Source organism: Macaca mulatta, chromosome 1 (genome assembly GCF_049350105.2).
Source record: "Macaca mulatta isolate MMU2019108-1 chromosome 1, T2T-MMU8v2.0, whole genome shotgun sequence".
NCBI lineage: Eukaryota > Metazoa > Chordata > Mammalia > Primates > Cercopithecidae > Macaca > Macaca mulatta.
In genome coordinates, this window is record NC_133406.1 from 112,486,501 (window position 1) to 112,512,294 (window position 25,794).

Consider the following 25,794-nt stretch of genomic DNA (forward strand, 5'->3'; position numbering starts at 1 on the left):
CTTAGCATTTTCAGTTTACCAAGCACTTTCATATCCTTTATTCCATTTGGTTTTCACAACCACCCTATAAAGTACACATTATTACTACACTCATTGCACAGAGGCATAAAATAAGGATCAGAGAGGTTAAATGATGTCTCTACGGCTATACAGCCAATTTAGAAACAGGACTTGAACTCCAGACTCCGAACTTCAAATCCTACATTTTTTTTCCATTATATAGTGCAAAATCGTAGTTTTCTTCTCAGGTTTTACCATTGTTAAAATAAAATAGAAAACGAATATTTTGGCAGGTATCAGGAAACCATAACCTTGGGCCAAATCCAGTCCACCACCTTTTTTTGTAAATAAAGTTTTACTGGAACACAGCTATGCACATCCATTCACTCATTGTCTACAGCTGCTTTCAGGTTACAATGGCCTTCAACGCATAAAGTATTTACTATGTGGCCGGGCACAGTGGCTCAAGCTTGAAATCCCAGCACTTTGGGAGGCTGAGGTAGACGGATTGCTTGAATCCAGAAGTTCAAGACCAGCCTGGGCAACATGAGACCCTGTCTCTACAAAAAATACAAAAAATTAGCTGGGCATGGTGGTGCATGCCTGTAGTCCCAGTTACTCAGCAGGCTGAGGTGGGAGGATAGATTGAGCCCAGGAAGTAGAGGTTGCGGTGAGCTGAGATCATACCACTGCACTCTAGCCTGGGCAACACAGCAAGACCCTGTCTCAAAAAAAAAAAAAACAAAACAGGAAAACAAAACAACAAAAAGCATTTACTATCTGACCCTTTACAGAAAAAGTTTGCAAACCCTTGTGCCACAGCAATGGTTCTCTATTTCGACTACAGACAACATTCAGTTGGGGAGTAAATACTTTTTCTCTTTTAATTACCAATGCAACACCTAGCCCACTCCAGGTATACAAAACCAGAATTGCTGGGGTTGGGACTAAGGCATCGGTGTTTTTTAAGAAGCTCCCCAGATTATTTCAATACACAGCCAAGACTGAAAACGAAAATGACTGTTCCATGGTTTCAGATTTAGAAAGCACGAGTTTCCAGAAAATGTGCCTGAGGGCGAGAGAAGAATCTCCCTCGCTCCCCACAACATACACACACAAATACTAAAAACCCAATGACATCTTTTCATCCATGGGATTTCTTATTTTCTTTTTTTTTTTTTTTTTTTTTGAGATAAGAGTTTGCTCTTGTTGCCCAGGCTGGAATGCAAAGGCGCAATCTCAGCTCACTGCAATCTCCGCCTCCTGGGTTCAAGCAATTCTCCTGCCTCAGCCTCCCAAGTAGTTGGGATTATAGGCACCCACCACCATGCCCGGCTAATTTTTTGTGTTTTTAGTAGAGACAGTGTTTCACCATGTTGGTCAGGCTGGTCTTGAACTACTGACCTCAGGTGATCCGTCCGTCTCAGCCTCCTAAAGTGCTGGGATTACAGGCGTGAGCCACTGCGCCCGGCCTATCCATGGAATTTCAATCAGTGTTATCAGTAAGGGTGCCCCATCAGCAGATGCTGCTACAGTTGATAGTTATCACTAGGAATTTCTAAAATCTGAAAGCATGCCCTAATTTTGACATTTTTTCCTGCCCCTTAACAATTTAATTTGTTTATTTAAAAATGTTTTGATCGGCTGGGCACGGTGGCTCACATGCCTGTAATCCCAGCACTTTGGGAGGCTGAGGCAGGCAGATCACAAGGTCAGGAGATTGAGACCATCCTAGCTAACACGGTGAAACCCCATCTCTACTAAAAATCCAAAAAGAAATTAGCCGGGCGTGGTGGGGGGCGCCTGTAGTCCCAGCTACTCAGAAGGCTGAGACAGGAGAATGGCATGAACCTGGGAGGTGGAGCTTGCAGTGAGCCAAGATTGTGCCACTGCACTCCAGCCTGGGTGACAGAGCAAGATTCCACCTCGGAAAAAAAAAAAAAAGGTTTTGATCAATTATAGATATGAAAGGAGGCTTGGTACATTAAGCTAAAATTGCCTCATGCCCCGTAGGGAATTCTACATCTCATTTTAAATCATAAAAGTAACTTACCAGGATTTTTTAAAATTACAAAGACATTGAATGTTTATTGTAGAATTTTTTTAAAAAAACACAGATAAGCAAACTAGAAGTATTGTTCATAATCCTGCCAAAATATGAACACTTCACATCTACTATAAATATCATGAAATCATACTGTACCTTCTGCTTTGTAACCTATTTCACTTAAAGACACATCCCTTTCAGTTAATCACCGCCAACCACATGGTTTAAAGGATCTATAGCCTGTTATTAGTTAAGGCACCAGCATTTATGGACCACTGTCTCTGTGCCAGACAGGCAGGAGGTTACTGCAGTCACCTAAGTGCTAAGTAATTTCATGCCAATCCAACTGGCAGCAATTTAACAGTTGGGCAACACCAAGCATTCATGACAGAGGAACCCTGTGCTGCTGGTGGGAGTGCAAGTCAGTCCCCTTCCTGGTCCAGCTGCGAGGACCATGCAGCCCAGATGCCCCACACCTAGGTACAGGCCCCAGAGGCACTCACACCTCGCACACTGATACGCGTACAAGCTGGTTCACTGAAGCTCTGCTTAAGGTAGCAAAACCTAGGAAAATATTAGTTTGAACCATGTGAAATTGATGATTTTGCAGATTAAAAAAATGGTCCAAGCCGGGCACAGTGGCTTAGGCCTGTAATCCCAGCACTTTGGGAGGCTGAGATGGGCAGATCCCCTGAAGTCAGGAGTTCCAGACTAGCCTGACCAACACATCTACTAAAAATACAAAATTAGCCAGGGATGGTGGCGGGTGCCTGTAATCCCAGCTACTTGGGAGGCTGAGGCAATCCCTTAAACCCTGGGGGGCAGAGGTTGCAGTGAGCCGAGATTGCACCACTGCACTCCAGCCTGGGCAACAAGAGCAAGATTCCATCTCAAAAAAAAAAAAAAAGGTCCAATACCAGCAATTTCATATGGTACAACCTAAGAACTGGAATGTCTATTTGCAGGTAAACATACTGTGGTAGGTTCATACAAAGGAATATTGTAACAGCCGAAATTTCTGCCTAGAGCTGCACATGCCAACACAGACATGATCAAAGCAAGCCACAGACAAACACACAGACAGAAGGTGAGGGATCAACAACCACCTGCCCAGCACCTCAGCTCCCTGCTTTCCAGGGAACACCCCAGACATGGTCATTCCCAATGCCTACCCCCAAATGACAGCTTTGAACCCCGCACTCTCTGACCCCCTCCTATCTTTCCTGCTCACACCTCTGGTTCTCCAACTCCTTTCCTCCGTACTGGGACCCTTCAGACTCCACCGCTTTCCACCCTCCTGCAAACCCCTGACTCTGACCCTTTTCTCCTAACCGTCCTGCCCCACCCGAACCTACAATGTTCTTGCTGTGCTTTTTTTTTTTAGTCAGGGTCTGGCTCTGTTGCCCAGGCTGGAGTGCAGTGACATGATCTTGGCTCACTACAGCCTCTGCCTCCCAGGCTCAAGCCAACCTCCCACCTTAACCTCCCAAGTAGCTGAGATTACAGGCATGCGCCACCAGGCCTGGCTTATTTCTGTATTTTTCATAGACACGGGGTTTTGTCATGTTGCTCAGGCTAATCCGAAACTCCTAACCTCAAGCAATCCACCTACCTGGGCCTCCCAAAGGGCTGGGATGACAGGCATGAGCCACCATGCAATGCTCCTGGCCCCGTGCTGTGCTCACTAACCAGCTTAGGTGCCTGGGTCTGTCACTGCAATCACTACCTTGTGTCCAGTACTTCATGGCATTCCTACTACCTATTCCTCATCATCAGACCCCCACTCTCCTAGAAAAAACTACCGTACACACTTTGCACATCCTTTCTATTCAGCAGAGAACCCTGATTTTTATTTCACTAAGAGAAGCAACCAAAGGGGAACTTTCATTCTCCCACCACCCCCGCATCTGTACTCATCCCTCTACGTGGAAGCCCTCTCCCTGCCCCGATCTCTTCCTTCCCACCTTCTCGAGGCCTCTGCCGCTAAATCAGCTCCTCTCTTTCCAGCATCAGTTTCCCTCTCCATTGGATGAGCATACGAATTCGCCATGTTAATACTTATTACACATAACATCTCAGACCCCTTACACCCCTCCAGCTACGACTCTATCTCCCTACTCTTCTTTTTGACTAAAATCCTTGAAAAAGTCATCAACGCTATCTTCACTTCCTCTTACTCTTTCATTCAATAGATACTTATTAGGTGCCCACTCTGTGCTAGAAATGTGTTAGGTGCAGAAAGCAGAGCCCTCCTGGGCTCATTTTTTATGGGGAAGAGATCATCACTAAGAGGAGTAAGTAGCAGGTGGCAGGGCATGGTGGCTCACGCCTGTAATCCCAGCACTTTTGGAGGCTGAGGCAGGCAGATCACCTGAGGTCAGGAGTTTGAGATCAGCCTGGCCAACAAGGTGAAATCCCATCTTTACTAAAAAAATACAAAAATTAACTGGGTGTGGTGGTGGGTGCCTATAATCCCAGCTACTCGGGAGGCTGAGGCAGGAGAATCGCTTAAGGAGGCGGAGGTGGCAGTGAGTCAAGAGCGCACCATTGCATTCCAGCCTGGGTGACAAGAGCGAAATTCCATCTCAAAAAATAAAAAAATAAGAGGAGTAAGTAGCAGGTGTGGTGAGTTCAATGGTGGAAAGTATTAAGGAGACATAGAGCAGGAAGGACAGGAAGAATGGGGGCTGCAACTGAGGGAGAAGAGCCAGGGAGGGCCTCTGAGAAGGCCACCTCCGAAGCAGAGCAGTGAGCAGAGGAAACTGCAGGTGCAAGGCCCTACGGCAGGTTCTGGGCTGAGCAAGGCCAGAGAAGTTGCTGTGGAGCAAACAAGGAAGAAGGCAGGAGTGAGGCAGGCACAGGGAGTGGTTCACGCAAGACCACAAGGGACTCTGCTCTTCCTAAATAAGAAGGGAAGCCACTGGAGGCTTCTAAGTGGAGCGGGGCCAAGACCTGCTTGCCACTTTATGGGGTCACTCTGGCTGCTATGTTAAGATTAGACTGCAGGGGAGCAAGGCAGAAGCAAGAAGAGCGGGCTGGGTGTGGTGGCTCATATCTGTAATCCCAGCACTTTGGGAGGCCGAGGCAGGCAGATCACTTGAGCCCAGGAGTTTGAGACCAACCTGAGCAACACGGTGAAATCCCATCATAAAAATTAGCCAGAGCCTGAGCGCGGTGGCTCACTCCTATAATCCCAGCACTCTGGGAAGCCAAGGTGGGCAGATCGCCAAGGTGGGCGGATCATTTGAGGTCAGGTGTTCGAGACCAGCCTGGCCAACCCGGTGAAGCCCCATTTTTAGAAGCCCTCTACTAAAAACACAAAAATTAGCCAGGCGTGGTAGTGCACGCCTGTAACCCCAGCTACACAGGAGGCTGAGGCAGGAAAATCGCTTGAATCCAAGAGGCAGAGGTTGCAGTGAGCTGAGATCACGCCGCTGTACTCCAGCCTGGACAACAGAGTAAGGCTTCGTCTCAAAAAAACAAATACATAAATAAATTAAAAAGCCGGGTATGGTGATGTGTTCCTGTGGTACCAGCTACATGGGAGGCCGAGGTAGAAGGCTTGCTTGGGCCCGGGCGCTCAAGGCTGCAGTGAGCCATAACTGCACCACTGCATTCTAGCCTGGGTAACAGAGCAAGACCCTGTCTCAAAAAAAAAAAAAAAAAAAAGACAAATGAACTAAGATCCCTGGCAGTAATCTAGATGGGACAGCAGTGGGTTGGCCGGGGTGCAAGCAGTGGCGTGACAACAGGTGCCAGGTTCTGGATGTAGGTAACTTTTTGTTATGAAATAATTCCAAACATACACAGAAGTAGAGAGTACAATAAACTCCCACAAGCCCATCACCATGCTTCAACCAGCACCCCCATTCCGTGTGTTTCCCGTCTCTCCACCCCTTATTCACCAGTGTCTTAGAGAATCCCAGGCATTCTGTCATCTCACCCTTAAATACTTTAGCCTACTCCTCAAAGAGGCATTTTCTCACTAGACACACCATTATCAAGCTAAGAAAAACAATAATGTCTTACTATCAACAGGTAAACCTCACCAATTGTCTCAGAAATGTCTTTTTGTGGTTGTTTTGTCCAAAACAGGATCAAGACAAAGGCTAATCATTGTATTTCACTGTCATTTCTAAGTCTCTTCTATTTTATTTTATTTTTGAGACAGAATCTTGCTCTGTCACCCAGGCTGGAATGCAGTGGTGCGACCTCAGCTCGCTGCAACCTCCGCCTCCCAAGTTCAAACAATTCTCCTGTCTCAGCCTCCCGAGTAGCTGGAATTATAGGCACCCACCACCATGTCTGGCTAATTTTTGTATTTTTAGTAGAGATGGGGTTTCACCATATTGGTCAGGGTGACCTGTCTTGGCCTCCCAAAGTGCTGGGATTACAGGCACGAGCCACCACACCCAGCCCCTAAGTCTCTTCCAAATCTCCTTAAATCTCTATCAGATCTACTTCAATTTTTCCATGACTGACTTGTTCTGGAAATCAGGTCAGCTGTTCTATAGACAAGAGTGCTACTGCTTTATGGCGGCATTGTTATTTTTTTATTTTTTTATTTTTAGGTTTTTTTTTTTAATTATTATACTTTAAGTTCTAGAGTACATGTGCACCATGTGCAGGTTTGTTACATATGTATACATGTGCCATGTTGGTGTGCTGCACCCATCAACTCGTCAGCACCCTTCAACTTGTCATTTACATCAGGTATAACTCCCAGTGCCATCCCTCCCCGCTCCCCCCTCCCCACAATAGGCCCCAGTGTGTGATGTTCCCCTTCCCGTGTCTAAGTGATCTCAATGTTCAATTCCCACCTATGAGTGAGAACATGCGGTGTTTGGTTTTCTGTTCTTGCGATAGTTTGCTGAGAATGATGGTTTCCAGCTGCATCCATGTCCCTACAAAAGACACAAACTCATCCTTTTTTATGGCTGCATAGTATTCCATGGTGTATATGGGCCACATTTTCTTAATCCAGTCTGTCACTGATGGACATTTGGGTTGATTCCAAGTCTTTGCTATTGTGAATAGTGCCACAATAAACATACGTGTGCATGTCTTTACAGCAGCACGATTTATAATCCTCTGGGTATATACCCAGTAATGGGATGGCTGGGTCATATGGTATTTCTAGTTCTAGATCCTTGAGGAACCGCCATACTATTTTCCACAATGGTTGAACTAGTTTACAATCCCACCAACAGTGTAAAAGTGTTCCTATTTCTCCACATCCTCTCCAGCACCTGTTGTTGCCTGACTTTTTAATGATTGCCATTCTAACTGGTGTGAGATGGTATCTCATTGTGGTTTTGATTTGCATTTCTCTGATGGCCAGTGGTGATGAGCATTTTTTCATGTGTCTGTTGGTTGTATGAATGTCTTCTTTTGAGAAATGTCTGTTCATATCCTTTGCCCACTTTTTGATGGGGTTGTTTTTTTCTTGTAAATTTGTTTAAGTTCTTTGTAGGTTCTGGATATTAGCCCTTTGTCAGATGAGTAGATTGCAAAAATTTTCTCCCATTCTGTAGGTTGCCTGTTCACTCTGATGATAGTTTCTTTTGCTGTGCAGAAGCTCTTTAGTTTAATTAGATCCCATTTGTCAATTTTGGCTTTTGTTGCCTTTGCTTTTGGTGTTTTAGACATGAAGTCCTTGCCCATGCCTATGTCCTGAATGGTATTACCTAGGTTTTCTTCTAGAGTTTTTATGGTATTAGGTCTAACATTTAAGTCTCTAATTCATCTTGAATTAATTTTCATATAAGGAGTAAGAAAAGGATCCAGTTTCAGCTTTCTGCTTATAGCTAGCCAATTTTCCCAGCACCATTTATTAAATAAGGAATCCTTTCCCCGTTTCTTGTTTTTGTCAGGTTTGTCAAAGATCAGATGGCTGTAGATGTGTGGTATTATTTCTGAGGACTCTATTCTGTTCCATTGGTCTATATCTCTGTTTTGGTACCAGTATCATGCTGTTTTGGTTACTGTAGCCTTGTAGTATAGTTTGAAGTCAGGTAGCATGATGCCTCCAGCTTTGTTCTTTTGACTTAGGATTGTCTTGGCAATGCGGGCTCTTTTTTGGTTCCATATGAACACTAAAGCAGTTTTTTCCAATTCTGTGAAGAAAGTCATTGGTAGCTTGATGGGGATGGCATTGAATCTATAAATTACCTTGGACGGTATGGCCATTTTCACAATATTGATTCTTCCTATCCATGAGCATGGTATGTTCTTCCATTTGTTTGTGTCCTCTTTTATTTCACTGAGCAGTGGTTTGTAGTTCTCCTTGAAGAGGTCCTTCACATCCCTTGTAATTTGGATTCCTAGGTATTTTTTCTCTTTGAAGCTATCGTGAATGGGAGTTCATTCATGATTTGGCTCTCTCTTTGTCTGTTACTGGTGTATAAGAATGCTTGTGATTTTTGCACATTGATTTTGTATCCTGAGACTTCGCTGAAGTAGTTTATCAGCTTAAGGAGATTTTGGGCTGAGACGATGGGGTTTCTAAATATACAATCATGTCATCTGCAAACAGGGACAATTTGACTTCTTCTTTTCCTAACTGAATACCCTTGATTTCTTTCTCTTGCCTGATTGCCCTGGCCAGAACTTCCAACACTATGTTGAATAGGAGTGGTGAGAGAGGGCATCCCTGTCTTGTGCAGGTTTTCAAAGGGAATGCTTCCAGTTTTTGCCCATTCGGTATGATATTGGCTGTGGGTCTGTCATAAATAACTCTTATTATTTTGAGATACATTCCATCAACACCAAATTTATTGAGAGTTTTTAGCATGAAGGGCTGTTGAATTTTATCAAAGGCCTTTTCTGCATCTATTGAGATAATCATGTGGTTTTTGTCTTTGGTTCTGTTTATATGCTGGATTATGTTTATTGATTTGCATATGTTGAACCTGCCTTGAATCCCAGGGATGAAGCCCTCTTGATCATGGTGGATAAGCTTTTTGATGTGCTGCTGGATTCGGTTTGCCATTATTTGATTGAGGATTTTTGCATCGATGTTCATCAGGGAATATTGGTCTAAAATTCTCTTTTTTTGTTGTGTCTCTGCCAGGCTTTGGTATCAGGATGATGTTGGCCTCATAAAATGAGTTAGGGAGGATTCCCTCTTTTCCTATTGATTGGAATAGTTTCAGAAGGAATGGTACCAGCTCCTCCTTGTACCTCTGGTAGAATTCGGCTGTGAATCCATCTGGTCCTGGACTTTTTTTGGTTGGTAGGCTATTAATTATTGCCTCAATTTCAGAGCCTGTTATTGGTCTATTCAGGGATTCAACTTATTCCTGGTTTAGTCTTGAGAGAGTGTGTCCAGGAAATTATCCGTTTCTTCTAGGTTTTCTAGTTTATTTGCATAGAGGTGTTTATAGTATTCTCTGATGGTAGTTTGTATTTCTGTGGGGTTGGTGGTGATATCCCCTTTATCATTTTTTATTGCATCTATTTGATTCTTCTCTCTTTTCTTCTTTATTAGGCTTGCTAACGGTCTATTAATTTTGTTGATCTTTTCAAAAACAAACTCCTGGATTCATTGGTTTTTTGGAGGGTTTTTTGTGTCTCTATCTCCTTCAGTTCTGCTCTGATCTTAGTTATTTCTCGCCTTCTGCTAGCTTTTGAATGTATTTGCTCTTACTTCTCTAGTTCTTTTAATTGTGATGTTAAGATGTCAATTTTAGATCTTTCCAGCTTTCTCTTGTGGGCATTTAGGGCTATAAATTTCCCTCTACACATGCTTTAAATGTGTCCCAGAGATTCTGGTATGTTGTACCTTTGTTCTCATTGGTTTCAAAGAACATCTTTATTTCTGCCTTCATTTCGTTATGTACCCAGTAGTCATTCAGGAGCAGGTTGTTCAGTTTCCATGTAGTTGAGCGGTTTTGATTTTCTTAGTCCTGCGTTCTAGTTTGATTGCACTGTTGTCTGAGAGACAGTTTGTTATACTTTCTGTTCTTTCACATTTGCTGAGGAGTGCTTTACTTCCAACTATGTGGTCAATTTTGGAATAACTGCGATGTAGTGCTGAGAAGAATGTATATTCTATTGATTTGGGGTGGAGAGTTCTGTAGATGTCTATTAGGTCTGCTTGGTGCAGAGATGAGTTCAATTCCTGAATATCCTTGTTAACTTTGTCTCGTTGATCTAATGTTGACAGTGGGGTGTTGAAGTCTCCCATTATTATTGTATGGGAGTCTAAGTCTCTTTGTAAGTCTCTAAGGACTTGCTTTATGAATCTGGGTGCTCCTGTATTGGGTACATATATATTTAGGATAGTTAGCTCTTCCTGTTGAATTGATCCCTTTACCATTATGTAATGGCCTTCTTTGTCTCTTTTGATCTTTGTTGGTTTAAAGTCTGTTTTATCAGAGACTAGGATTGCAACCCCTGCCTTGTTTTGTTTTCCATTTGCTTGGTAGATCTTCCTCCATCCCTTTATTTTGAGCCTATGTGTGTCTCTGCATGTGAGATGGGTCTCCTGAATACAGCAAACTGATGGGTCTTGACTCTATCCAATTTGCCAGACTGTATCTTTTAATTGGACCATTTAGTCCATTTACATTTAAGGTTAATATTGTTATGTGTGAACTTGATCCTGTCATTGTGATATTAGCTGGTTATTCTGCTCATTAGTTGATGCAGTTTCTTCCTAGCATCAATGGTCTTTACATTTTGGCATGTTTTTGCAATGGCTGGTACCAGTTGTTCCTTTCCATGTTTAGTGCTTCCTTCAGGATCTCTTGTAGGGCAGGCTTGGTGGTGACAAAATCTCTAAGCATTTGCTTGTCTGTAAAGGATTTTATTTCTCCTTCACTTACGAAGCTTAGTTTGGCTGGATATGAAATTCTGGGTTGAAAATTCTTTTCTTTAAGAATGTTGAATATTGGCCCCCACTCTCTTCTGGCTTGTAGAGTTTCTGCTGAGAGATCCGCTGTTAGTCTGATGGTCTTCCCTTTATGGGTAACCCGACCTTTCTCTCTGGCTGCCCTTAACATTTTTTCCTTCATTTCAATTTTGGTGAATCTGACAATTATGTGCCTTGGTGCATAACTGGGAAAGGAGTATCTTTGTGGCGTTCTCTGTATTTCCTGAATTTGAATGTTGGCCTGCCTTACTAGGTTGGGGAAGTTCTCCTGGATGATATCCTGAAGAGTGTTTTCCAACTTGGTTCCATTTTCCCCCTCACTTTCAGGCACACCAATCAGATGCAGATTTGGTCTTTTCACATAATCCCATATTTCTTGGAGGCTTTGTTCATTTCTTTTTCCTCTTTTTTCTCTAGACTTCTCTTCTCACTTCATTTCATTCATTTGATCTTCAGTCATTGATACTTTCTTCCAATTGATCGAGTCGGTTACTGAAGCTTGTGCATTTGTCACGTAGTTCTCGTGTCATGGTTTTTATCTCTATCAGTTCATTTATGGCCTTCTCTGCATTGATTATTCTAGTTATCCATTCTTCCATTCTTTTTTCAAGATTTTTAGTTTCTTTGCACTCGGTAAGTTCCTCCTTTAGCTCTGAGTTTGATTGACTGAAGCCTTCTTCTCTCAACTCATCAAAGTCATTCTCCGTCCAGCTTTGATCCATTGCTGGCAATGAGCTGCATTCCTTTGGAGGGGGAGATGCGCTCTGATTTTTTGAATTTCCAGCTTTTCTGCCCTGCTTTTTCCCCATCTTTGTGGTTTTATCTGCCTTTGGTCTTTGATGATGATGACGTACTGATGGGGTTTTGGTGTGGGTGTACTTTCTGTTTGTTAGTTTTCCTTCTAACAGTCAGTACACTCAGCTGCAGGTCTGTTGGAGTTTGCTTGAGGTCCACTCCAGACCCTGTTTGCCTGGGTATCAGCAGAGGATGCTGCAGAAGGTAGAATATTGCTGAACAGCGAGTGTTGCTGTCTGATTCTTGCTCTGGAAATTTCGTTTCAGAGGTGTGCCCAGCCATGTGAGGTGTGAGGTGTCAGTCTGCACCTAGTGGGGGATGTCTCCCAGTTAGGTTACTCAAGGGTCAGGGACCCACTTAAGCATGCAGTCTGTCCGCTCTCAGATCTCAACCTCCAAGCTGGGAGACCCACTGCTCTCTTCAAAGCTGTCAGACAGGGTCATTTACATCTGCAGAAGTTTCTGCTTTTTGTTTAGCTATGCCCTGTCCCCAGAGGTGGAGTCTATAGAGGCTGGCAGGCCTCCTTGACCTGCGGTGGTCTCCACCCAGTTTGAGCTTCCTGGCGGCTTTGTTTACCTACTTAAGCCTCAGCAATGGCGGGCACCCCTCCCCCAGCCTCACTGCTGCCTTTCAGTTAGATCTCAGACTGCTGTGCTAGCAAGGAGGGAGGCTCCGTGGGCGTGGGGCCCTCTGGGCCAGGTGTGGGATATAATCTGCTGGTCTGCTAAGACCCTTGGTAAAGCACAGTATTAGGGTGGGAGTTACCCGATTTTCCAGGTGTTGTGTGTCTCAGTTTCCCTTGGCTAGGAAAAGGGATTCTCTTCCCCCTCGCGCTTCCCAGGTGAGGCAATGCCTCGCCCTGCTTCAGCTCTCGCTGGTCGGGCTGCACCAGCTGACTAGTACCAATTGTCCAGCACTCCCCAGTGAGATGGACCCAGTACCTCAGTTGAAAATGCAGAAATCACGCTCTTCTGTGTCGCTCGTGCTGGGAGCTGGAGGCTGGAGCTGTTCCTATTCAGCCATCTTGCTGAGGATCTCAGTGGCATTATTTTGGTCTTCTATTCCCTATATTTCCTTTTGACTACAAATCTGTCATAGAGCTTGACTAGTATAGGTGTTTTTTTTTTGGTAGAACTTTAAAATGCTGTGGTTGCCTTTATCTCGCATCACTTTTTAGGGGGCTCATATCTGGTTATCTCATTTTTAGTGAGGCTAAAATTAGCAAGTTCAAACGGTAACATCCTGATCCATCCATTGTAAAAGTGCTCATCAATACTTTACCTGATGAATTAAGGAAGCTCAGATAACCACTGTCTGAAACAGGTATCTTACTGGGCTTTGCACAATGGTCATTTTTTAATTCTATCATTTCTTCTGCATTTATGAGCTAGAGTTCTTCTGTAAAGAACTTTCTCTCATTCACTAGCGTTTTTTTGCTCTGAAAATGCTATTACATTGGCGTTGGAAAAACAAGATAAATACTTCTCCCTTCTCTTTAATTATCAAGTTTTATGTTAATGAACCATTATCTTTCCATTTTTAGTTATGTCCAGTGTTATTTCTCCCTTCTTTATACCATTACAAATTAATGCTTTTTTAAATCATTGGTGAATTTTAATCAAATGTAGTACTTGATGCTCAAATTGCTCCGTCTTTGGCGCATGGGACACCCTCTTTGTTTGCTCTTGTGTCTTTTTCTTTTTGTTTGGAAACTTTCAAATCAGAATAAAAACAGATAAAATAGTATTACAAATCCCTATATGCCTATTACTCAGCAGCCTCAGCAATTCTCAATTCATGGCCATTCCCATTTCATTGTAACATCTCTCCCGGCCACTAGGCTATTCCGAAACAAATCTCAAACACCACATTGCTTCACATGCAAACACTTCAGCACAAACTCCAAGAAATAAGAACACCACCTCTAAATAAACCACCTCTGAATAAAACCTCCTGTCTTTTCATTCAAATTTCAATAGTCTTTGATAGCTTTCTGGCATAACAGCTCCAGATCTGGAATCAGTCATTTTTCTAAGAAGGCCTGGTTCTCTTTAGTGGAAAAGAACACAATCTATGGGCTAGGTGTGTTACTGCTATTGGGTAATCAGAGCTCCAAGGTCTCTCAGCGGACAGAGCTAGAAGATATGCACCTTAAAAGAGGAAAAAGTCGCCGGGTGCAGTGTCTCATGCCTGTAATCCCAGCACTTCGGGAGGCTGAGGCGGGCAGATCACCTGAGGTCAGGGGTTCGAAACCAGCCTGACCATCATGGAGAAACCCCATCTCTACTAAAAATACAAATTGAGCCAGGCGTGGTGGCGCATGCCTGCAATCCCAGCTACTCGGGAGACTAAAGCACAACTTCTTGAACCTGGGAGTCAGAGGTTGCAGTGAACTGAGATCCAGCCACTCTGCACTCCAGCCCGGGCAACAAGAGCGAAACTGTCTAAAAAAAAAAAGGAACAAAATACTAAGACACTCTAACACAAATGAACCCTAAAAACATGCTTAGTGAAAGAAAACACAAAATTCCACATTGTATGATTCTATTGATATAAAATGTCCAGAATAGGAAATCCTTAAGAGACAGAAAGTAGATTCGTGGTTACCAGGGGCTAGGAGGAAGGGGGAAAGGGAAGGACTGCTAATGGGTATGAGGTTTATTTTGGGGGTGATGAAAATGTTCAGAAGTTAGTATTGATGGCTGCACAATCTTGTGAATATACTAGTAACTGAATTGTACTTTTTTTTTTTTTTGGAGACACAGTTTCACTCTGTCGCCCAGGCTGGAGTGCAGTGGCTCGATCTCGTCTCACTGCACTCTCTGTCTCCTGGGTTCAAGCGATTCTTGTGCCTCAACTTCCTGAGTAGCTGGGATTACAGGTATGTGCCACTATGCCTGGATAATTTTGTTGTTGTTGTTGTTGTTATTGTTGTTGTTGTTTGAAATGGAGTCTCGCTCTGTTGCCAGGCTGCAGTCCAGTGGGGCAATCTTGCCTCGTAGCAACCTCCACCTCCCGAGTTCAAGTGATTTCCCTGTCTCAGCCTCTTGAGTAGCTGGGACTACAGGCACGTGCCACCATGCCCAGCTAATTTTTTATATTTTAGTAGAGACAGGGTTTCACCATGTTGGCCAGGCTGGTCTCGAACTCCTGACCTTGTGATCCACCCACCTCAGCCTCCCAAAGTGCTGGGATTACAGGTGTGAGCCACCGCGCCCGGCTAATTTTTGTATTATTACTAGAGATGGGGTTTCACTATGTTGACCAGGCTGTTCTAAAACTTCTGATGTCAAGTTATCCACCCGCCTCGGCCTCCCAAAGTGCTGGGATTATAGGCATGAGTCACCACACCCGGCCTGAATTGTACATTTTTAAATAACAAATTTTCCAGACTGGGCAACATGGTAAGACTCCATCTCTACTAAAATTACAAAAACATAGCCAGGCATGGTGGTGCGCACCTGTGGTCCCAGCTACATATGAGGCTAGGATCGCTTGAGCCTTGAAGGCAGAGGTTGCAGTGAGCTGAGACCGCAACACTGCATTCCAGTCTCGGTGACAAAATGAGACCCCGTCTCAAACAAACAAACAAACAAACAAACAAAAAGTTAATGGTAAATTTTAAGATATGTAAATAATATCTATAATTAAAATTTTTTTTTTTTTGAAACAGGGTCTTACTCTTGTTGCCCAGGCTGGAGCACAATGGCACGTGATCTCAGCTCACTGCAACCTCCACCTCCTGGGTTCAAGTGATTCTCCTGCCTTAGCCTCCCGAGTAGCTGAGATTACAAGCATGTGCCACCACGCCCAGCTAATTTTTGTATTTTTAGTAGAGGCAGGGTTTCTCCATGTTGGTCAGGCTGGTCTCGAACACCTGACCTCAGGTGATCCGCCCGCCTCTGCCTCCCAAAGTGCTGGGATTACAGGCGTGAGCCACCATGCCCAGACTTTAAAATGTTAATTACATGAAAAGTTTTTTTTAAATATTGGCTATTATAGTAGATGATCTTTCAACTCTGACCCAAGATTCTGTGTCTTCTACCAGAAACTTGGAAACTGCCGCAGGCCAATTTATTAGTTTGTAATCAGGGTAAAATCTCAGACGTTTCAGTTTTTTTGTTTTTGTTTTTGTTTTTTTGAGATGGAGTCTCACTGTGTTGCCCAGGCTGGAGTGCAGTGGCACAATCTTGACTCACTGCAAGCTTCACCTGCCGGGTTCACGCCATTCTCTTGCCTCAGCCTTCCGAGTAGCTGGGACTACAGGCGCCCGCCACCATGCCCGGCTAATTTTTTGTATTTTTAGTAGAGGCAGGGTTTCAGCGTGTTAGCCAGGATGGTCTTGATCTCCTGACCTTGTGATCCGCCCGCCTCGGCCTCCCAAAGTGCTGGGATTACAGGTGTGAACCACCACACTCGGCTCGTTTCACAGTTCTTGACACGGCATTAATGTTATCATTAGAAATTTCTTTCTCTCTTTTCTTTTTTTGTTTTAAGAGACGTGGTCTCACTATGTTGCCTAGGCTGGTCTTGAACTCCTTGGGCTCAAGTGATCCTTCTGCCTCAGCCTCCCAAAGTACTGGGATTATAGCTGTAAACTACCATGCCTGGTCTAGAAATTTCTTTTTAAAACCCTACTCCTTCTCTAAAGCACAACTCAAATCTCTCTTATGAGGCTGGTCCAAGTTTGAGTCGAAAGAAGGCACTACAGGGAGGGCTGCTGCTTTCTGTGAAGGGGATGAGGATGAAACGTTCCCTTACCATGGTGTGGGACAGTATGGCCAAGCAAGCCCCAGGTGCTGGGCTCTGGAATGGGGTCTACTGGGTAGCGGGGAAAAGAGAGGTGGCAGGACTACTCAGCATCTTACCTCCCCCGACCACTGCAGGACCCACATGTAGGGCTCCTCTGCCCACTGCACTGTCAAGTAACAGGTTGGAGTAGCCTGCCAAAACGGGGGAGAAGAACCAGCCCCAATAGGCTCATCTATCAGGTGCCAAGAATCCCCCAGCCTGCCCCTTTGATTGAACATGATTTCATTTATTGGATCACAATGACTTACTATGCTCCAATACCATTTTCTTCTCTCTGTCAGACAAAACATAATGGTCCATCTTTTATTTGGTGAGTTATTTCCATATCTTATCGGTTACATGATTTGGCACAAAGCAAAGAACATGGGACTTGGGAGCAACTGAACCTGGATTCCACTCCTGGCTGACCACTCACTAGGTCTGTGTACTTAGCTGAGGGACGTGACCTCTCAGAGCCTTGGCTGTCTCATCTCCAAGATGGAGGCATTACCACCAACCAGAGTTACAATAATAATTTAATAAAATCACATGAATAAAGCATTTAGCTTACTTCCTAGAGCATGCCTGACAGTTAAAATATAGTAAATAGTGTAAAGGAATAAAGTACAACTGGGCGGAGATGATTGAGTGGAACTGGTTAGCAAGGGAAAATGGAGACAAGAAAATTGTGAAAAATGTCTGGCATGCTGCAGGGGATCCACAAAGGTTAGTTTCTCTCATCCTTCTTCCAGGATTGAGCTCCTTGAGGGCAAGGACTAGGCTGTTTATCTTTAAGCATGACAAACTGGGGGCACAATATTTTGCGTGTAGTAGATGACCAAAAAAAAAGTCAGGCGGTGCTTCAATTCAATAGATCACACTTTCATTCTCCTTTCATCTGTATTTCAAATATACTTACTACAAAATTTAAGCACTTATATTGTTTTATAATTATTTCAGGTTTGTTGGTCTGGCCTCTCCAAATAGACAGCAAGGTGCCTGGGGTCAAAAATAGGATTGCTTACATTCTACTCTCTAAGTCCCACTAACACAGCACTGACCTAACCAGCTCATTTCAAAGTCAAATAGGTGTCATTTTTTTTGGCTGAAACCAACAACTCCCCATTACCAAAGGATCAGCAGCTGAGCCCTAACAAGGTCCCTTCCTAAAAAGAAGCTGCCTCAACCCAAAGTGACAAGAAGGCTGACCAACCCTCCAGGTATACAGGGATAAAGAGTGGGACTAACTGTCCGGGATGCCAGTTTAGCATTTCAGTGCTAAAACTGGGAAAGTCCGAGGCAAACTGTGATGCATTGGTTACCCTAGTCACCAACCAGTGACTGTCTGCACTATCATAGCTCTCAAACATCTTTAAAAACTGGGGAAATTAAGTTACTGGCAGGTTACTAAGTCATATGGGAAGGCCAAGGAAGATAAACAGCCTATTGTGAAGAATACCTTAGAAATATCCAGTGGAAGATTGCCAACATACACCTCTGTCTCTCTTTTCTTGAATCCTAAGAAGAAAAACAGCACTAAATGGCAGGCATACATACGGTTACAGGATTCAGAAGAGTCAGAACACATAAGTCACTTTTTGTATTTCTTTCTTTCTTCTTTTTGTTTTCTTTCTTGAGACAGAGTCATGCTCTGTCACCCAGGCTGGAGTGCAGTGGTATGATCACGGCTCACTACAGCCTCGACCTCCCAGGTCTACACAATCCTCCCACCTCAGCCCCACAAGTGACTGGGACTACAGGCACATGCCACTATAACTGGCTTTTTTTTTTTTTTTTTTTTTTTTTTGGTAGAGATAGTGTCTCTCTATGTTGCCCAGCCTGGTCTCAAATTCCTGTGCTCAAGCAATCCTCCTACCTCAGTCTCCCAAAGTCCTGGGATTACAGGCGTGAGCCACTGCACCTGACTTCACTTTTTCTTCAATGTTAAAATATTCCCATGCACATACACCCCTACAAACATCCCCCAACCCCCGTGAACACTGAATGGCTATACTGTACCCAATCATTCAGCAATACTTATCAATATTAAGGAGTGGTCCATGATAAGTGCTGGCCGTGCATATCCCTGCCTTCCCCCCAGCAGGGGATCACTCTGCAGGGACCTAGAGCCATGGGCACACCAGGAATTCAGCGCTTGCAATCAGAGAAGTAATTATGAAGTGTTTCAGGACCCATGGGGTTGTGCTTCCCGAGTTAACACTAAGCTGACAGTGGGGAGCATGCAGGGACCCAGGGGAATGCAGGAGGCAGGCTGAAGGGAATCCAGGCAGAGGGAACAGCCCATGCCAGGACATGGAGATACGAAAAAGCTCAGCACATTTGGGAAATTGCTCACAGCCAGGACTAGGTGCCAGGTGGATTGCACACTGCATGCAATGAGTGGTGAGAGAGGAGGCTAGAAAGGCAGGTGAGGCCAAACTATGAAATAACAGAAGGTTGTGCCACAGCAGTCACAGTTTATTCCACTGGCTGGGTGATATGGGTGAGGGCTGTAACTGGTTGGGGGGTGTCAATAGACCTCGGTTTCAGAAAGATCACTTTGGAGATGGTAGAGGGAAAATTGGAAGAAGGCACAAGTGAAACAGAAGCACGGGATTAGGTGCAGCAGGTGCACCAGGGAGTAAGGGTCTGCATCGCAGCAGTGGCAGGCGTCACATCCACTATGAGACAGGAAACATGGTGGCTCACTGGAGGAAAAGCAGAATTTAGGCAGATCCCAAGTTTCACACTGAACAGAAACTGGGCAGACTGGGAACCATTAACTGGGATCCAAGTTGTAGGATGAGAGTTCCAGCACCAGCAAATCCCCCAGCCTAACTTACCTGGAGATTTCTGCTCTTCCAACACTCCATTCTTCCCAAACAGTTTAGCAGACAGTTGGGGGTCACTACTATTCCAGGACCTGTCAAACACAGGTGTCAGCATCGAGCCTCCCAAGCTCAGACTCCGACAAAAGGAAACATGTGCTAGGCATAACCAGAGGGGCCTTGCATAAACCTCCATTCCCCTTCCTGACCAAGGACTTCCCTTCCTCCTCCCAGAATCAGGTTCCAAGCCAGGAAGACCTTCACTAGACCTTTTAATTCACTAACAGTTAAAGTATACTTAGGGTTAGGATTGACTGGCAAGAGATGCCAGTCTTAAGACCGGGGCATGGTGAGACAGGAATGGGAGAAAGAGAAGGCTGGGGGATGGAGCAAGGCTTGTTCATTAGCAAAAGGAAGTGACTTACATGCTGCAGTTGCTTTCCAACAGGATCTCCTGCAAAGCCAACCGGCCACAGTTAAGAGGAATGCCAGGATAGTTCACCATCATGTAACCACTGAATAGGTACTGTGGTAAGCAGAATAATGCCCCCCTCCCCCGACCAAAAGTGGTCTACATCCTAATCCTTAGAATCTGTGAATATATTAGATTCATGGCAAGGTTGCAGATAGAGTTAAGGTTGCCCATCAACTGACAAAACAGGCCCGGCACGGTAGCTCACGCTTGTAATCCCAACACTTTGGGAGGCCAAGGCGGGTGGATCACCTGAGGTCAGGAGTTCGAGACCAGCCTGGCCAACATGGCGAAAACCTGTCTCTACCAAAAATACAAAAATTAGCTGGGTGTGGTGACAGGCACCTGTAATCCCAGCTACTCAGGTGGCTGAGGCAGGAGAATTGCTTGAACTCGGGAGGCAGAGGTTTCAGTGAGCCAAGATTGGGCCACTGCACTCCAGCCTGGGCGACAGAGTGAGACAACATCTCAAAAAAAAAAAAAAAGAGAGAGAGAGAGGTGACAACTGAAACAAAGTTTCAAAGTGATGTGATATGAGAAGGACTGGACTACTGTTGTTGGCTTTGAAGATGGAGGAAGGGGCTGCAGGCCAAGGAATGCTGGCAGCCTCTAGAAGCTGGAAAAGGCAGGGAAATGGATTCTCCAACTAAAGCCTCCAGAAGGAACACAGCCCTGTCGAAACCTTGATTTTAGCCCACTGAGACGTGTGACAGACTTGTGACTTACAGAACTGTGGGATAATATTTGTGTTGTTTAAGCCACTAAGGTTGTAGTATTTTGTTATGAAAGCAAATAGAAAACTAATACAGATAGCATGAGCAACTTTAAAACCACACACAGCTCCTCACAGTGGCTGGCCTGTGGAAATAACAGAACTTTTGGAGTTAGATGCACCTGTGAGTCCAGTCCAGCGACCTTGGGCAAATTTCAACTGTCAAATCAGAATCAAAACACCCATGTCATAGATCATGGCAGTGAACTGAGACACTGCACTTAAAGCACTTGCCAGGTGTCAAGAACTCAATGGTAGTTATTGTGTTTATTTTTATGGTTTTCACGGGCACTTTCCTACAATTCCGTGAGTATTATCTTCCCATTTTACAAATGAGAAAACCAAAGCTCAAGGATATCAGGTGATTTTATAAAATTATAAAAGATACTGAGGTAACTCAGTCCTGTGATTCCAAAGCCTTGGTTCTCTTTCTACAGATAACAAGGCTGTTAAAGTCATTTTAAAGGGATTTTTTTTCCTGTACTTTACAGAAAACATAAATTAAAACATTAAATTTTAAAATAAAACAGTAACTCCTTTCTCTAAATTATTCCCAGCTGTAGGAGAGAACAACCATTTTAGCTGCAACCAATTCTAAATAGAACTAAAAGTAGTTCGGGCCGGGCGTGGTGGCTCAAGCCTGTAATCCCAGCACTTTGGGAGGCCAAGACGGGCGGATCATGAGGTCAGGAGATCGAGACCATCCTGGCTAACACGGTGAAACCCCGTCTCTACTAAAAATACAAGAAAATTAGCCGGGCGAGGTGGCGGGCGCCTGTAGTCCCAGCTACTCGGGAGGCTGAGGCAGGAGAATGGCGTGAACCCGGGGGAGCGGAGCTTGCAGTGAGCCGAGATCGCGCCACTGCACTCCAGCCTGGGGCACAGAGCAAGACTCCGTGTCAAAAAAAAAAAAAAAAAAAAAAAGAACTAAAAGTAGTTCGGATAATTAAAAGACTTAGGTATGGATGGATAAAAATGGAGAGAGGTTTGTAGGCAAAATCAGAGATAAAGGATGTTAGTCCCAGTTCCTGGTAATCCCTGGAAAAGCCTATGGGCTTCTAGAACAGAACAGGCACTGAGACCTCCCAAGCCAAGGCCCAGCATAAATCTGTCCAAGATGCCTTTAAGGGCCTGCCGGGTACTATGCTAAGCAGCTAATACACATTCTCATTTAATCCTCACTCAAACTCTAAGAGGGAGACATTGTTAACCCACGTTACAGATGAAGTCCCGGAGGTGCAGAGGTGATGACCTAGTATCTGGCTAAGATCACTTAGTACCCATGCTCACAAATGGGAGAAGCCTGTTTTTGTTGTGAATCCAAACCATATGACCGTATGATTCCAAAGTGCTGAGTTTCTTTCCAATCTATTGTTTGGTCTGGAGAAGTATCCTATTTGCGTTTTTGTTGTTGTTGCTTTTTGTTTTTTTGTTTTTGTGTCGCCCAGGCTGGAGTGCAATGGTGCGATCTTGGCTCACTGCAACCTCTGCCTCCCACGTTCAAGCGAATCTCCCACCTCAGCCTCCCAGATTGGTGGGACTACAGGCACGCACTACCACGTCGGCTAATTTTTGTGTTTTTAGTAGAGACGAGGTTTCACCATGTTGGCCAGGCTTTATTTGTGTTTTTAAAAAGACCTAAAGAATATATAAGGTGCTCTTACGACTCACCAACAAAGACAACAAATAAACCGATTAAAAAGTGAGCAAAGGATCTGCTAGATATTTCTCCAAAAATATACAAATGGCCAATAAGCACATGAAAAGATGCTCTGCATCTTTGGCCATTAGGAAAGTGCAAATCAAAACCACAAATCAAAAACACTTCATATCAATCAGGGTGGCTAAAAGCAAGAGATACAGATAACATCCTGTATTTCTAACAAGTGTTAAGGACATGAAGAAACATGTCCTTAACTTAATGCTGGTAGGAATGTAAAATGGTGCAGCCACTTTGGAAAAGTTTAGTAGGCTCTCAAAAAGTTAGACAGGGAATTACCATATGACCCAGCAAGTCCACTCCTGGGTAACTATTCAAGAGAAATTCAAATATGTGTCCACACAAAGACTTTTCCACAAATATTCATAGTAGTGTTGCTTATAATAGCCAAAAAGTGAAAACAATCCAAATATCCATCAACTGATGAATGAATGAAGTGCGGTATAGCAATACAATAGAATATTATTTGGCGATGTAAAAGCAATGAAGTAGTAATACATGCTATACAACCTGGATGAATCTCAAAAATGATGCTAAGGGAAAGAAGGCCACATATTCCATGATTCCACCTCTCTGAATAGACAAATCAGTAAAGACAGAAAGTAGATTAGTGGCTGTCCAGGATTGGGGAGGCAGAGAGGGAAATGAGGAGTGACTGCTAACTGACAGGAGATCTCTTTTCGGGGGGATGGAGATGTTCTAAAATTAGATTGTTGTGATGGTTGTACTATAAACACACCAAATATACTGAAAACACTTGAGGTGCACACTTAGAACAGGTGAATTTTATGGTATGTGAATTATATCTCAATAAAGCTTTAAAAAATGTCAATACGCATTTTCAAGAACGGTCAGTATGAGCACGCATTTCTTCAGCTTTCCAACCTCACAAACCACCACCCACACAAATGAGGCCGTCCACAGCCGGGATCATTCTGTTTCCATGACTTGTATATAAGGACTCAGTGTTGCTCAGCTCCTGCAGCACATTTAGTTTGCTAAACTAAAAGATTTCTGTTCAGCAAACTAAGCTTAAATTTCGTTTTCTAAACCATAAAGTTTTTTTTTGGCTTTTTGAGACAGAGTCTCGCTCTGTCGCCCAGGCTGGAGTGCAATGACACGATCTTAGCTCACTGCAACCTCTGCCTCCCGGGTTCAAGCGATTCTCCTGCCTCAGCCTCCTGAGTAGCTGAAACTATAGGCGCGTACCACCACGCCCAGCTAATTTTTGTATTTTTAGTAGAGACCGGGTTTCACCATATTGGCCAGGCTGGGCTCGAACTCTTGACCTCAGGTGATCTGCCGGCCTCGGCCTCCCAAGTGCTGGGATTACAGTCGTGAGCCACCGCGCCCGGCCTCAGAAAGTTTTTAAAGGGCTTCAAAGGGACGGAGGAATGGCACAGGTGTCTTTTCCCATAAAGAGGCCACAGTTCTGCACATGGCGCTCCCCGCCTGCACAAATAAGGACTAGGAGGGCCGCTCCCACCCGGCGCGAGCGAGCGACGTCCCCGCGGGAACAGCGACCCCTTTCCCCCGTCCATCGGGACGAGGGCGTTTTCCATAGCTGCCTGCCGACGCCCCTCCCTCCCAACCCTCGCCCGGCAGCCCGGGACCTGGGAACAAGTCATACCTCGTCTCGCGGGCCACGCGCGTCCACCTGCGGTCGCGACGCCCAGCCTTCGCGCCTTCTCCCTCCGCGCTCCGCCCCCTCAGAGCCCGGGGGCACGGGGCGGGGCTTGCCGGCAGCCAATCCCCAGCGGCCACGGGGATAAGAGCCTCGCGGCGCCCAGGACCTTGTGCCGCGGGAGAGTAACGGAACTAGCGCAGGAGCTGGCGACCGTTGTCCCTGCGCCCGACCCTCAGCCCGCAACCTCTGCCCTACCGCCAAAAATAACGTTTGCAGAAAGAGTGCAGCGGAGTAGGTGGGCGAGGGGCGCCTAGCGCAGTGCGGCCAAGGGGCTTCCTTCCTGGGGGTGAGCGGCGCACGTGACACACTCCTGGGCGCGTGTGAAGGCAGCGCCCGGCCGAGACCGGCTCCGTGCAGACGCGGGCTGTCGGCGGCAGCAGGGAGCTCTCCGCACAGTGGGGCGCGGCCGGTTCGCACGTGCGGCCGCCGCCCCTTTCTCCCGACCTCGTAGCCTCGGACCCGCCTCTCCCGTGGCGCTCACCCCGCCGCCCCTGGCTCTGGGCAGGAGGTGGCGGGGCTGGGAGGCGCCAGCCGCGGAGGGGAGGGGCGCGCGAAGTTGATGGGCCGTCCGCCGTCCGTCCACCGTCTGTCGCGGCGCCGAGGACACTCCCGCCGCCTCCGCTCGGTCCCCTCTGGTCCCTGGGAGCGTGGGCTGGGCCGCAGGGGGCTTCCGTGGGCCTGGCTCTCCCACAGCGGGAGCAAAGAGCAGGGGGAAGACCCCGGCGCCCGCTGTCTCCGAGAGCTACGGCGTCCTCGGGACGGGCAGGCGTTGAAGACGAGCCCGGGCGGGGCCCCCGTGCGTCGTGCCTGTCGCCTGCCGTGTCCGGAGCAGAGGCTAGCGTCCGCCCGCTCGGCGCCCCGGGCCGTGAGGACCCCACCCTGCCGGGCGTGGGCGACGGCCGGACGGGTGCGCGCGGAGCAGCCGTCGCGGGGCCTCGCCGCGGCCTCCAGCGCCCGAGTCACGGGGAATGCAGTGGCCCCCGACCCCTGGCGCCTCTGCGTGTCTGGGCTGGGCCTCCTCGCTCGCCTCCTCCACGGCCGCGACGCTCCTAGGCCGAGCCGGCCCGGGCCCCCTCATGGCGGCCAAGTGGTTCAAGGAGTTCCCCCTGAACCTGAAGACCGTGTCGGAGCGGGCCAAGCCCGGGGGCGGCGGCGGCAAACTGCGCAAGAACTCGGAGGCGGGCGGCGCTGGGCCGGGTCCTGGCAAGGGCCGCAAGAACTCGGCGGCCGAGCTGGGGAGCGGCAGGGCCGGCGTCGGCCCCAAGGACAGCCGGCTGTCCCGCGACAGCCTGCAGGGTCTGATTCAGGCCGCCGCGGGCAAGGGCCGCAAAAACTCCCGGGCCACAGAGGAGGAGCCCCACCGGGGTGCGACCAAGAGCTCTGGCTGCAGCACCTACATCAACAGGCTCATCAAGGTGGACACTCAGGAGAAGAACGGGAAGAGCAACTATCCCAGTAGCAGTAGCTCCAGCTCCAGCTCCTCTTCCTCCGCGTCCTCTTCCCCTTCCTCCCTGGGGCCAGAGCTGGACAAGAGCAAGATTATTAAGCAGCAAGACACGGTAAGAATACAGCCTCCCACTTCTCAGTTGAAGGGGAGCCCGGGGCACCTGCTAAGCCCTAAGCTTCTTTAGACCTAAGAGGCGGTGAGGATAGGTTTCCTAAGGTCCTTTCTCTCTCCACAATTCGGGAACTTCTAAACGACCATTTAAAATTCTTAGACTGTTTTTTAATTCTTGAAAAATTCTTATTCTAGGGGTGGAGAGCTTTGCAGAAATGTACTAGCCATTGAATTTTGTTAGCAGTTTAG

General features: G+C 46.2%; 2 protein-coding genes across 21 annotated transcripts in view; one reads left to right on the forward strand and one right to left on the reverse strand.

Annotated features, from left to right (window-relative positions):
- Positions 1 to 25,499, reverse strand: part of TDRD10 (tudor domain containing 10) — a 54,967-nt gene extending 29,468 nt beyond the window's left edge. For 5 of the 12 annotated variants that reach the window (XR_013397986.1, XM_077946161.1, XM_077946123.1 and 2 more), the window contains exons 1-2: positions 19,352 to 19,654; positions 17,968 to 18,026 (exon numbers count right to left, since the gene is read on the reverse strand). Coding sequence is in view for 10 of the 12 variants with exons in the window: in XM_077946161.1 (XP_077802287.1) it covers positions 17,968 to 18,026; positions 19,352 to 19,532 (240 nt within the window). In the remaining 2 variants the exon portion in view is untranslated. Of the gene's footprint in view, positions 1 to 17,967; positions 18,027 to 19,351; positions 19,655 to 19,761; positions 19,843 to 23,930 lie in introns of those variants that run through there. The other 7 variants (XR_013397989.1, XM_015110771.3, XM_077946131.1 and 4 more) reach the window with 4 other exon arrangements.
- The window catches only part of SHE (Src homology 2 domain containing E), a 32,650-nt gene continuing 30,904 nt past the window's right edge, over positions 24,049 to 25,794 (forward strand). For 8 of the 9 annotated variants that reach the window (XR_013397976.1, XR_013397975.1, XR_013397973.1 and 5 more), the window contains exon 1: positions 24,049 to 25,546. Coding sequence is in view for 6 of the 9 variants with exons in the window: in XM_015110740.3 (XP_014966226.1) it covers positions 24,956 to 25,546 (591 nt within the window). In the remaining 3 variants the exon portion in view is untranslated. The remainder of the gene's footprint in view (positions 25,547 to 25,794) is intronic. The other variant, XM_077946106.1, reaches the window with a different exon arrangement.